Source organism: Salvelinus fontinalis, chromosome 9 (genome assembly GCF_029448725.1).
Source record: "Salvelinus fontinalis isolate EN_2023a chromosome 9, ASM2944872v1, whole genome shotgun sequence".
Lineage (NCBI taxonomy): Eukaryota > Metazoa > Chordata > Actinopteri > Salmoniformes > Salmonidae > Salvelinus > Salvelinus fontinalis.
Window position 1 is genome coordinate 24124054 of NC_074673.1, and position 13331 is coordinate 24137384.

Sequence of the window (13331 nt, forward strand, 5' to 3'; positions counted from 1 at the left end):
TAGGCCTACCTTTTTATAGGCTAATTAGGCCACCTGACATGCACCACAAATAGCATATTTTGTAAAACAATTAAATGTACTTATAGACTTTAACAGTAATTTTGTTCCACTTGATTTTTTTGTGTAAATGTTACTGCTTTGTTATATGCCTTATGCAACGTAAACGTCGGCACTTTAATGTACATCAACCAGAAGCTCTCAACCAATCGTGTTCGAGGACTCAACAGACCTCGAAGTGATTTAGCGCATTGATACATTGCGACGATGGAGACGGACTGGAGGGCAATCTGGACGCAATGTAGCTAACCAACGGGTCAACTATTAGAGCACGGTTGGCATCCCATTATTTCTTTCCATATATTATTTAGACCTTTTGATTCTTGAAGGATGTCGGTAGCCGGGTTGAAGAAGCAATTTCACAAAGCAAGTCAGGTAAGGAGACGACACTGCATTGTTAGCATGGCGCCATGTGGATAAAGCCCATACACTTCAGCAAGCAACCGTTGCCTCAGCGATAATTAGTATGACGTTTTGTGGCAACGCGCCAAGAAGGGCAATGAATTCATGTCTTTATTTTAGGGCAGTATAGGCCTTACCAACCACTATCAACTGTAAAGACCTACAGATAGGAGTAATAAAGACACAATGCGTAAAGTATAATTTGTTTTTTACAGAAATTGCAATTATGTGTAGGCTTTTGTGCTGGTGGATTCTGGACTTTGTTTTCTAAAGTGGTTTAAAAAGATTACTCTAGCTATAAAGGCGTGATTGAACACACCTTCAGTAAACAATGCCAGTGCCAGGGAAACTAACTGGGTCACCACTGAAATGACTGTCCCAAATAGTTGCTCTTGAGAGACCTATGCTATCTACACAGCAAAGCCAATAAACTGGGGATCTACAGGCATTTTATTTATAAAAAAATAAATAATGTTTTGTTATTTCACCTTTATTTAACCAGGTAGGCCAGTTGAGAGCAAGTTCTCATTTACAACTGTGACCTGGCCAAGATAAAGCAAAGCAGTGCGACACAAACAACACAGAGTTATACATGGGATAAACAAACGTACAGTCAATAATACAATATAAAAAAATATATACAGTGTGTGCAAATGTAGTAAGATTAGGGAGGTAAGGCAATAAATAGGCCATAGTGGTGAAATAATTACAATTTAGCATTAACGCTGGAGTGAGATGTCCATGACTGACCTACAGCTTCAGTCAGTTAACTGCATAACATACAATTGATGTATACTGAACAAAAATATGAATGGAACAATTTAAAATATTTGACTGAGTTACAATTCATATCAGGAAATCAGAAATCAATTCTTAGGGGCTCCCCCCAGACGATCCCGCAGGTGAAGAAGCCGGCTGTTGAAGTCTTGTGCAGGCTGGTCCTGGTTAGCGGTTGTGAGGCTGGTTGGTCATACTGCCAAATACTCTAAAATTACATTGATGGTGGCTTATGGTAGAAATTAACATTCAATTCTCTGGCAACAGCTCTGGTGGACATTTCTGCAGTCAGCATTCCAATTGCACGCTCCCTCATCTTGAGACATCTGTGGCATTGTGTTGTGTGACAACTGCACATTTTAGAGTGGCCTTTTGTTGTCCCCCAGCACAAGGTGCACCTGTGTAATGAACATGCTATTTAATCAGCTTCTTGATATACCACACCTGTCAGGTGGATGTATTATCTTGGTAAAGGAGAAATGCTCATTAAGAGGCATATAAAAAAAATTGTGCACAACATTTTTGAGAAATAAGATTTCTTTTTTTATATATATATTTTTTATATAAATTTTATCCCCTTTTCTCCCCAATTTTCATGGTATCCAATCGCTAGTAATTACTATCTTGTCTCATCGCTACAACTCCCGTACGGGCTCGGGAGAGACGAAGGTCGAAAGCCATGCGTCCTCCGAAGCACAACCCAACCAAGCCGCACTGCTTCTTAACACAGTACGCCTCCAACCCGGAAGCCAGCCGCACCAATGTGTCGGAGGAAACACCGTGCACCCGCCCCCCTCGGGTAGCGCGCACTGCGCCCGGCCCGCCACAGGAGTCGCTGGAGCGCGATGAGACAAGGATATCCCTACCGGCCAAACCCTCCCTAACCCGGACGACGCTAAGCCAATTGTGCGTCGCCCCACGGACCTCCCGGTCGCGGCCGGCTGCAACAGAGCCTGGGCGCGAACCCAGAGACTCTGGTGGCGCAGCTAGCACTGCGATGCAGTGCTCTAGACCACTGCGCCACCCGGGAGGCCAGAAATAAGCTTTCTGTGTGTATGGAAAACTTCAGGGATCTTTTTTTTCAGCTCATGAAATATAGGACCAACACTTTACATGTTGCATTTTTATATTTTTGTTGAGTGTAAATAAGGATATACCAAATGTCTTTGAGCTCTGATTTTGACGTTGTTGGAAAGGGCAGGTCAGATCAAATTGTATTTGTCACATGTGCCGAATACAACCTTACAGTGAAATGCTTACTTACAAGCCCTTAACCAACAATGCCGTTTTAAATAAGTGTTTACTAAATACACTTAAGTAAAAAAGAAATAACAAAAAATTAAGGAGCAACAATAAAATAACAGTAGCAAGGCTATATACGGGGGTACTGGTACAAAGTCAATGTGTGGGGGCACCGGTTAGTCGAGGTAATATGTACAGGTAGGTAAAGTGTTAAAGTGACTATGCATGGATAATAAACAGAGAGTAGCAGCAGTGTAAAAATGTGGGGTGGGAACAATGCAAATAGTCTGGGTAACCATTTGATTAGCTGTTCAGAAGTCTTATGGCTTGGGGGTAGAAGCTGTTAAGAAGCCTTTTGGACCTAGACTTAGCGCTCCGGTACCGCTTGCCGTGCGGTAGTAGAGAGAACAGTCTATGACTAGGGTGGCTGGAGTCTTGGCAATTTTTAGGGCCTTCCTCTGACACCACCTGGTATAGAGGTCCTGGATGGCAGGAATCTTGGCCCTGGTGATGTACTGGGTCGTACGAGCTACCCTCTGTAGTGCCTTGCAGATGGAGGCTGAGCAGTGGCCATACCAGGTGGTGATGCAACCAGTCAGGATGTTCTCGATGGTGCAGCTGTAGAACTTTTTGAGGATCTGAGGACCCATGCCAAATCTTTTCAGTCTCCTGAGGGGGAATAGGCTTTGTCGTGCCCTCTTCACAACTGTCTTGGTGTGTTTGGACCATGATCGTTTGTTGGTGATGTGGACACCAAGAAACTTGAAGCTCTCAACCTGCCTCACTACAGCCTCGTCGATGAGAATGGGGACGTGCTCGGTCGTCCTTTTCCTGTAGTCGACAATCATCTCCTTTGTCTTGATCACATTGAGGGAGAGGTTGTTATCTTGACACAACACAGGTATCAGTGTGGTAATGCTTGGTTTCTATAGAGGAGGAACAATTAGGCTAACTTTTACAACTCAAGTGTGGAAATGAAGCATGAATCACACATAAGTTATAGTAATGCCTACAGCACAGGTATGAATGTGTAGGAGATTTTAAATCCTAATTGCATTCACATTGGATGCCCATTTTCAACACCATTTCCATGCTGTTGCACATATTGTTCTACTAATATGGGGGTGCCCTGATTTCATTTGAGTGCCAACCAGACACCCATGTAATTTAGAACCCTGCATTTAATGGCTTAGGCTTACCATGCATGCAATACTGGACTTACTATAAGCCTTATGTTTCTAAATGTATTCAGTTATGATTGGCCAATGGAGAGACTGCTTGTTAACATGCATACAAATCACACAATTACCTTCCAGGCATAACATTTAGTTCGGTCTTATGCTAGTAAGTGTTCATGTTTGTACATGCTGACACTTCATACTCCTTGTAATGTGCATGCCAGCACTGACAGTGAGTGCTCTTCGAATGACCGCTAAAGGACTAAACATGCTGACAGTAAGTGTGGTTTGAAATTGTGCAGGCTTTATTGTTATAATCTAGTGGAAAACCTTTACACTAGTTGTGTACATCCGTGTAAGAGTTCACACCAGTTTTTGGATGTTGTAAGGACTGGGTGTCGGAGTGCGAAGTCAGGCGCAGGAAAAACAGAGGATTCAATAACAATGTTCCTTTTAATGAAACACGGCACTTCGGCCACCCCACTAATACACTGGGTGCTCTACGTAAACTGCCCCAGACACGGGGAACGAAAAACAGTCCAGTAAACAAACTCGAACATACATAAACATATAGTCCGAACAAACACCAAGCTTACACACTAACAATCCCCAACAAAGAAACGGGCCGGCCGGCTGACTGATAAAGCCCAACTAATTAAGCACAAACACAAAACAGGTGTAACCAATAAACACATAAGGAGGGGGAGAAAAGGATCAGTGGCAGCTAATAGGCCGGTGACGACGACCGCTGAGCGCCACCCGAAACGGGAAGGAGAGCCTGCCTCGGTCAGAGTCGTGACAGTTGTAGCTAAGGCTACTTTCACTTTACTAGTTACTTATTAGCAGTATTTGGTTTTGCCAGTACAGGGCCCCATTCATTCTGGAGGGGGCCCCGTCATTACGGTAGTCCGCCTTTTAATTTGAATGTTTTGATGCAAACATATAAATAAACTTCATGAGGAGAGTGAGCACGTTACCATACAAATTGTATACCAACTTATTTATTGAAAGAGAGTAAGATTTTTGCTTTGTCTTTTGCCATTATACACTCTTTCCTCATATTTTAATATCTTATCTTGCCACAGCTATTGAGTGAGAAGATAATTGGGGCTGAGGGAACAAAGCTGGATGAAGAATTTCAAAAAATGGAACGGGTGAGGCAGGGCTTTATTACATTTCTATTATTCCTTTTTTACACAATAATTTGTCAAATTAGGTAGAACAATGTCGAACACTGTTCGGAATTATGTGGATTATGTGGATTTTCCCCTCTGTCATTGATTATTCTCTTTTAGAGAATTGATGTGACCCACAAAATGGTTCTTGAACTTGTGCCCAAAACCACAGAGTACCTCCAGCCAAACCCAGGTATGGTATCACTTGATATATTGGCTCAGTATAGGATTTCATTGTACAACAAAATGTATATGTGATATATTTTATGCCAATGCTAATATTGATCCATAGCATATAGAGCCAAACTGGGCATGCTCAACACAGTGTCCAGGATCCGTGGGCAGGTGAAGGCTGTGGGATACCCCCAGACTGAGGGAATGCTGGGAGACTGCATGTTGCACTACGGCAGAGAACTGGGAGTCGGCTCTGCCTTTGGTACGTCAACAATTGTAACCCACATGAGCGAACTGCCTCTGCTTACAGTCGACACATATCATACTATATTCTACTACTGTCAGGACCCGGTGAGAGAAACAGTCACTAATAATCGTCAGAACCCAGAAGATGAGGCAGACACAGCAGTACTAGAGATGGTGGTTTAATTAAAGAATAAAATCTTCAGGCAAAGAATCTAAATCCACAATGTCCAAACATAAAGCCAAGAAGCACAAAATGGATATCCTCCAAAATACAAAGAAAACTCCACAAAGTGGTAAAAACAGCAGGGAAAAACAAACCTCAAAAGACTACTCAAAAAATACACAAGAACTAAACCAGAGAACCTCTGGAAAATCCAATAGGAGAATCATATGTTCAGAACAAGGCTGGGGCTGGGTGCTAACATATAAACACTGAGCAAGGAACTGAGGAACACACAGGGTTTAAATACTAACAAGGGAACGACACACAGGTGCAAACAATAATTAGAGCAAGGAAAAACAAAAGGTACAAAAAAGGTGCAATGGGGACATCTAGTGACCAAAACCTGAACAGTCCTGGCCAAAACCTGACAACTACCACATATTTTATACACATTCAGATCAGGTTATGGGCCAGTTAGGCATAGCGATAGTTCATTTTTTGTCCGCCAACCGGGTTTGTAACCCAGTATCTAATGCTTTACATCCAAACACATACTTCAGCAGTTACCAGTGAGATACTTTAGGAGTCTCACATCTAAAAGTTTTTAACTCAGCAGTTAAATCAATATCGTTCTAATGTAAGGTTCTACGCTTCAGTAAGTTTTGCCTCTTCCAAAAAAAGTACAGGCCTAGAGATGTACAAACACTTAGCACACTAATATCCTCCCTGACCAAAGATCTAGAGGTCGATCATATGACCTGGAATGTATTATAATTATTGAATAGCTCAGTTTATTCATTTTTACATGATGTGCTCAATAGAATCATTTTTTTTTTTTTAGATGTGTCTTCATGTCTGTGAATTCCATGTAGGATGTGCACTGGCGGACATTGGGGAAGCCATGAAACAGATGGCCATAGCCAGAGATTCCCTGGACATCAGTGTGAAGAACAACTTCATCGACCCACTGCAGGCACTCCAGGACAAAGAGTTGAGGGAAATAGGGGTGAGGCTCATCTCCATCACTCAGAATAGTCAAAATGATTAAGGGAACAGGGAGGGAACAGCCTGAACGGGTATCAGATTAGTAGTCTTTGACCCATGTGCTGTAGGCCACTAGGCTTTGGATTTACGGCTTGTAGGCTTAAGGTTTAAGGTCCTTTGATGTCTACCTATCATTTTAAATGAAGATCAAGTGCATTTTACGGCTGTATGTGTCATAAATGTATAATGTTGATTATGACAGTATGGATCAAATGCTTGTTCACAAGCAGAAGGGTGTTTTCAGATCCCAATGTACTTATCATTCATTCTTCAGTACCACCTAAGAAAACTTGAAGGTCGTCGGCTAGACTTTGACTACAAGAAACGACGCAAAGGAAAGATACCTGACGAGGAGATCATGCAGGCGTGGGAGAAGTTTTCGGACTCCAAAGAGCTGGCAAAGAGAAGCATGTTCGACCTCTTAGAAAGTGATGTGAGTAAAAACAAAAATACTGCAATTCTACTACACACTCCCTTTATGGTCACGGAAATACCATAATAATTGTGTAAACATATTCTTCTATTCAGGATTAGTGTTATCAACCTATTATAATCCTGTAACAACTTGGGAGAAGTGTACGGGTTGGAAATATCCAAAAGTAAATTTTTCTTTATAAACAAGGAAATGCAAATTTCTCTAAACATGTTCATGAAAGTTAGCGTGTTGGCTCATTATCATGTATACTGGCCATGTGAGATTGACAATCCTGTGCTGATATCTATTGTGGTCGGGTCTTGCAGGCGGAGCATGTGACTCACCTATCAGCTTTGATTGGGGCCGCTCTGGACTATCACCGCCAGTCTTACCAAATCCTGGACAGCCTCAATCGAAGTCTGCAGGGCAGGTGATTGTATTAATCAAATTAATAAATACACTTCAGACAGGGACTTAATCATGTACTCAGTACTCAAGGCACATGTCATACTACCTGGGTTTGGTTCATTGTTGATGGTTGTGAACTTGTGACCTTGTCTCTCCCGTTCTTTCTAGGCTAGCCATTGCAAGCAACCGACCAAAGAGGGAGCCCAGGCCCAAATCTATTAAGGTTAACACAATCAACACACAACAAAATGGATCTTCCCACAGATCATCAGTCAAATCAGTTATATCTTCAGGTGATTGGCTCAATTGTTGAGCAATTTTAATTTGTTCAATTCATTTCCATAATGTTATTTCTGTATTGTTTATTAGTGTAAATCATGTTTTACTATCGTAAAATGCTCTCTCTTTTGTAAATTGGAGCCATCTGGATGGTTCACTATAGCTTTCCCGATTTTAAGTCGTTAATTTGTCCATTATAATTTATTGCAGATGCTCAGATAAGCCTAGCTGTCAATGGAAAAAGTAAGTACTGATACCATAAAATGTATGACATTTCATGCATTTCAAAACAGGATACCAGTATTTGTATATTTCTATGCAGCAACTGTATGGGAAGTAGGACTTTCAACTAAAATATGCTATTTCTTGTCATCCTTCTCCACTTATCCCAGATTACCAGTACACAAACATACCTCTAAGACCAGAGAGTCCCATCATCTGTAACCGTGAGTAAACCCACAGGTCATGGTACCGACTTCAGACCAAAACCTTCCATGATGTCCTGTCTATCATATTGCTGACACAAGCAAATGGAAATCATGTAAATGAAATTAAAAGGAAATAACCCGTATGTGCATAATAGTACTAACTGTTTAGATTGACTAATTAGTGGTCATCTAGTGATATCAATTTCAAGGCAATTGTGGGTCTCTTTCAGATGATTGTGAGGTTTTCCTAGACCAGCCTTGCTGCCGGGCGCTCTACCGCTTTGTGGCTGAGAATGAAGGAGAGCTGGGCTTCAAGGAGGGCGACCTCATCATCCTCACCAACCAGATTGATGACAACTGGTATGAGGGCATGATCAGCGGGGAGTCTGGCTTTTTTCCCATCAGCTACGTCAATGTCCTTGTGCCTTTGCCACAGTGATACCAGGGTAGCACCACAAGCTATGGGGGCCGGCTATGAAGTCATCACCTCAGAGCACTCTCTCTGGAAATCTTATTTTGCAATGAATGTCACTCCACTTTCTGATATGTTTATTGACAGAATTATTTGTATTTCTGAGCTTATCTGTTAGAAGCATTTCACGATGGCCTCGTTTGGTGGTACTGTCACTTCTTCCTGGATCTGTGAATTCTTAATTTCACCTTATTTTCTCAGAGGCCATAGAGCTATTGACATGCATTGTCTTTGGGTGCTACACCATTTCAGACAGTCCTATGCAATATTTTCTTTCTCCCTTGAAAGCCCATCTTAGTTACATTTGTCTCCATTGTGTGCTGTTAGGTGGCCTAAAGCTCACCTTTTGTTACTTTCCCCCTCTGTTGTCTAGTGGTCTTTCCTCAGCATAATAATGGGTAAATTAGTAGTGACACTTTTTAATTCGGCACACTTTTGTGATATCATGGAACACAATAGCTGCTTTATTAAGATTTGTTTTAGTCTTGGGACTGTTATTACCATATTCAGGGTCAATATTCATGTCTTCATTTAGCTCTCGAGAACCTAAGGGGGGTATACCCAGTTTACAGCTGGAACCTGTTTTGGGTTCTCGGAGGATTTTACGGACCACAGCTGGCTCCATGTGAACTACAATCCCAATGCTCTTGTTTATTCCTGACGCTCTGTCGAAATGCAAATGCACCACACTTGCGATACGGTTTTGGATATCTTTGGAACTTTACTTTTATATAAGCGAGAAATAATATTTCAAATACAAAAGATACACTTACTGTGTGCAGTTTAGGAAAGTTGCACCTAGTTGTTTTCACACACCATTACGACATCCTCTCACCTTGCACTCACATTTCCATTTAACCATTCCATATTTCCAGTGTTTACAAATAAAGCCGGGTGCAACTTCACTAAACTTTTTAAGTATCTTAAAAAATAAAAAACGTTCATAGAAGCAATGTTACAAATGTTTCTGAAACTGTATCGTGTGAGAGGCGCATTTGTGTTTAGACGGAGCATTTGGGGAGCGTTGGGAATTCCCCTCAGGCAACAGACAGCTTTGGGAGTAGACAGTATAATTAAGCAATAAGGCCCGGGGGGGTGTGGTATATGGCCAATATACCACGGCTAAGGGCTGTTCTTGGGGACGACGCAACGCGGTGTGCCTGGATACAGCCCTTAGCCTTGATATATTGGCCATATACCACAGAACCCTGAGGTGCCTTTATTGCAACTATAAACTGCTTACCAACATAATTAGAGCAGTATAATTGTTTTGGGGGGTCATACCTGTGGTATGCGGTCTGATATACCACAGCTGTCAGCCAATCTGCATTCAGGGCTCGAACCATCCAGTTTATAATGTTTAATATTACCGTCTATTGAATGGGCTAGCCTTCATTGTGGAAGTGTGGAAAAGTCAGGGTTAAGACTTGTCTGCATATCAATTTGAACACGAGAAGAGGAAATATCTCTTATCAAACACCATTTGTGATCTTTATAGCTGTTTAATGTTACACTACACTTTAAAGGTGTTTTAGACGCGCGTGTGCTTTATCCACTTAAATATGATCCCTTTAATAGTTTTTCCCCATTCCACAAACAGTAGAAACACTTGTTGCCTTTAAGCACTTTTTTAATAATGTGTTGCTGTAGCCTTGACAATTACTGTATTTGCACACATAATTTTTCTTTATTAGTAAGGAAATACACACACACACAAGGTATTAATCACCTCTCATTTATATCCTATTGTAGGGTCTAGGAATAATATGTTGAACAAGAAAATATTTAGCTGTAAGCCATATTGTCAGAGATTTTGTGTCAATCACTATGAATGAGCCCAGAATGCTGTAATATCAAAGTAGTGTACATTTCTTTCCTATTTATTGTCAAACGCTTGCTGTTTCACAAATTGAAATTATAGTTAAATTACAATTATGTTGAAGAAATTACGCTAAGGAACAATCAAACCAGTTATATGATCATTGGATGTATTATCTTCTGTAAGTAAAAAATATATATAAATGCAAAAATGTCAAAGATTTGACTGAGTTACAGTTCATATAAGGAAATAAGCTCAGGTGCATCCTGTTTCCATTGATCATCATTGAGATGTTTCTACAACTTGATTGGGGTCCACCTGTGGTAAATTCAATTGATTGGACATATTTTGAAAAGGGACATCTGTCTATATAAGGTCCCACAGTTGACAGTGCATGTCAGAGCAAAACCAAACCATGAGGTCAAAGGAATTGTCCATAGAGCTCTGAGACAGGATTGTGTCGAGCCACAGATCTTGGGATGGGTACAAATCCATTTCTGCAGTATTGAAGGTCCCCAAGAACACAGTGGCCTCCATCATTCTCAAATGGAAGAAGTTTGTAATCACCAAGACTCTTTATTAGAGCTGGCTGCCCAGCCAAAACTGAGCAACCGGGGGAGAAGGGCTTTGGTCAGGGAGGTGACCAAGAACTTTATGGTCACCGACAGAGCTCCAGAGTTCCTCTGTGGAGATGGGAGAACCTTCCAGAAGGGCAACCCATAAGGCATTTTATTGTAGAGTGGCCAGGTGGAAGCCACCCCTCAGTTAAAGGCACATGACAGTACGCATGGAGTTTACCAAAAGGCACCAAAGACTGACCATGAGAAACAAGATTCTCTGGTCTGATGAAACCAAGATTACATTTTTTGGAAAAAGGCGTCTGGATATTTTCCAACTGCATTGTATCAGTTATCCTTTTGTGCCGAATCCACTGCGCTGTTTCAGGTGCAACATTTATGGTCATGTCAGCAGTTTGTAGGAGGGAGATTATGATGTGGGAAGTGTAATTTCAGTAGATAAAGTTACTGGGGATCGGAAGTATCCGGTGGGAGAGAGGCAGGTTGAGATAGCTAGAGTCAGTAGTGCAGATGGTGTCCTATGCCGATGGAGTGAAGAAATTAGGGGATGTGTCAAGGGTGAGGGACCCAGAGAGGAGTAGTAACTCTGCCAACACAGAGAGATAGGCACTGTATAGCACTTATTGGCCTTCGGAAAGTATTCAGACCCCTTGACTTTTCCCACATTGTTAGGTTACAGCCTTATTCTGAACAATATCTTTTTTAAATGTCCCTCAATCTACTCACAAGCATAATGAAAGCAAAACAGGTGTAAACATTTTTGCTTATTTATTTCAAATAAAATAGAAATATATTTACATAATTGAGACCCTTGACTCAGTACTTTGTTGAAGCACCTTTGGCAGGGATTACAGCCGTGTCTTGGGTATGACACTGCAAGGATGGCACACCTGTATTTGGGGAGTTTCTCTGCAGATCCTTTCAAGCTCTGTAAGGTTGGATGTTGCTGCACAACTATTTTCAGGTCTCTCCAAAGATGTTTGATAAGGTTCAAGTCAGGGCCATTCAGAGACTTGTCCCGAAGCCTCCTTTGCCCCAGTCTGAAGTCCTGAGCAGGTTTTCATCAAGTATCCCTACTTTGCTCTGTTCATCTTTCCCTCGATCCTGACTAGTCTCACATTCCCTGCCTCTCAAAAACAACCCCCCAGCATAATCCTGCCACCACCATGCTTCACCGTAGGGATGATGGCAGGTTTCCTCCAGACGTGACACTCAGCATTCAGGACAAATCGTTCAATCTTGGTTTCATCAGACTAGAGAATCTTGTTTCTCATGGTCAGAGTCCTTAAGGTGCCTTTTGGCAAACTCCAAGCAACCCGTCTTGACTTTTACTGAGGAGTGGCTTCTGTCTGGCCACTAACATAAAGGCCTGATTGGTGGAGTGCTGCAGAGATGTTTGTCCTTCTGGAAGGTTTTCCCATCTCCACAGAGGAACTCTGGAGTCTTGGTGGTTCCAAACTGCTTCCATTTAAGAATGATTGAGGCCACCGTGTTCTTAGGGACCTTCAATGCTGCAGACATTTTTTGGTACCCTTCCCAAAATCTGTGTCTCAACACAATCCTGTCTTGGAGCTCTGCAGACAATTCCTTCAACCTCATGGCTTGGTTTTCACTCTGCACTGTCAACCTTATATAGACATGTGTGGACCTTTCCGAATCATGTCCAATCAATTCAGTTGACCACAGGTGGACTCCAAGTTGTAGAAGCGTCTCAAGGATGATCAATGGAAACAGGACGCACCTGAGCTCAATTTCGAGTCTCATGGAAAAGGGTTTGAATACTTATGTAAATAAGGTATGTGTTTGTTTGTTTTTAATACATTTGCAAAAAATGCTACAAATATATTTTTGCTTTGTCATTAAGGGGTATTGTGTGTAGATTGCTGAGGATTTTTATTTATTTAATCAATTTTAGAATAAGGCTGTAACATAACAAAATGTAGAAAAAGTCAATGAATACTTTCCGAATGCACTATATGCTTCAGTAAGGCATAGCAATGATTATCAACTGTATGCAGAAATGGAACGTAAATCACAGAAAATAAATGTGGTGGCAGCTGCAGAAAAGTATTTGGATATCAAGATTTTACTTCAGACGAGTTACAGAGTGTGTTTAGTGGTGGTGTCCTGTCCTCCCAGGTTGTTGGTATGGTGCAGGAGCAGATAGGGTCAAAGTAGCTGAATGGGGTAGTGGGTTTTTAAGGAGTGTATAAGGTTAGTTGGTAGGGTAATTAAAAATATATTTGTATTGTTCCTGTTTTGCCTTTTCCCATTTTGTACCACAAGGTGTAATGGGTTCATACTATAGTTTAGTTGGGGATGGTAATGCTAAATAAAGGTAAAAAATAAATAAAAATGATACATATTGGATGCCAACCACTGTTAAACTCCACCGAAGAAGATGATCATGTGGCGCTCCAGGAGCAGTTCATGGGCTATGGATAAGTGCCTTGCGCACTGGTCTGGATATGTGA

General features: G+C 41.5%; 1 protein-coding gene across 2 annotated transcripts; it reads left to right on the forward strand.

Annotated features, from left to right (window-relative positions):
* Positions 1-224: 224 nt before the first annotated feature.
* Positions 225-12927, forward strand: sh3gl3b (SH3-domain GRB2-like 3b). 2 transcript variants are annotated; one of them, XM_055933810.1, is made up of 11 exons: positions 225-432; positions 4742-4810; positions 4952-5024; positions 5124-5267; positions 6287-6420; positions 6733-6891; positions 7200-7303; positions 7450-7574; positions 7771-7803; positions 7953-8006; positions 8219-12927. In XM_055933810.1, the coding sequence occupies exons 1-11, from the start codon at positions 388-390 to the stop codon at positions 8425-8427; spliced, it is 1149 nt and encodes a 382-aa protein (XP_055789785.1). In that variant the 5' UTR covers positions 225-387; the 3' UTR covers positions 8428-12927. The 2 variants fall into 2 exon arrangements, with proteins under 2 accessions (XP_055789785.1, XP_055789786.1); XM_055933811.1 differs by having other exon boundaries at positions 232-331.
* Positions 12928-13331: the final 404 nt, after the last annotated feature.

Coding starts and splice junctions, on each gene's coding strand:
- sh3gl3b (XM_055933810.1), top strand. CDS start 388: ATGTCGGTAGCCGGGTTGAAGAAGCAATTTCACAAAGCAAGTCAG. Junction 4,811..4,951: donor AATTTCAAAAAATGGAACGG/GTGAGGCAGGGC, acceptor ATTCTCTTTTAG/AGAATTGATGTGACCCACAA. Junction 5,268..6,286: donor GGGAGTCGGCTCTGCCTTTG/GTACGTCAACAA, acceptor AATTCCATGTAG/GATGTGCACTGGCGGACATT.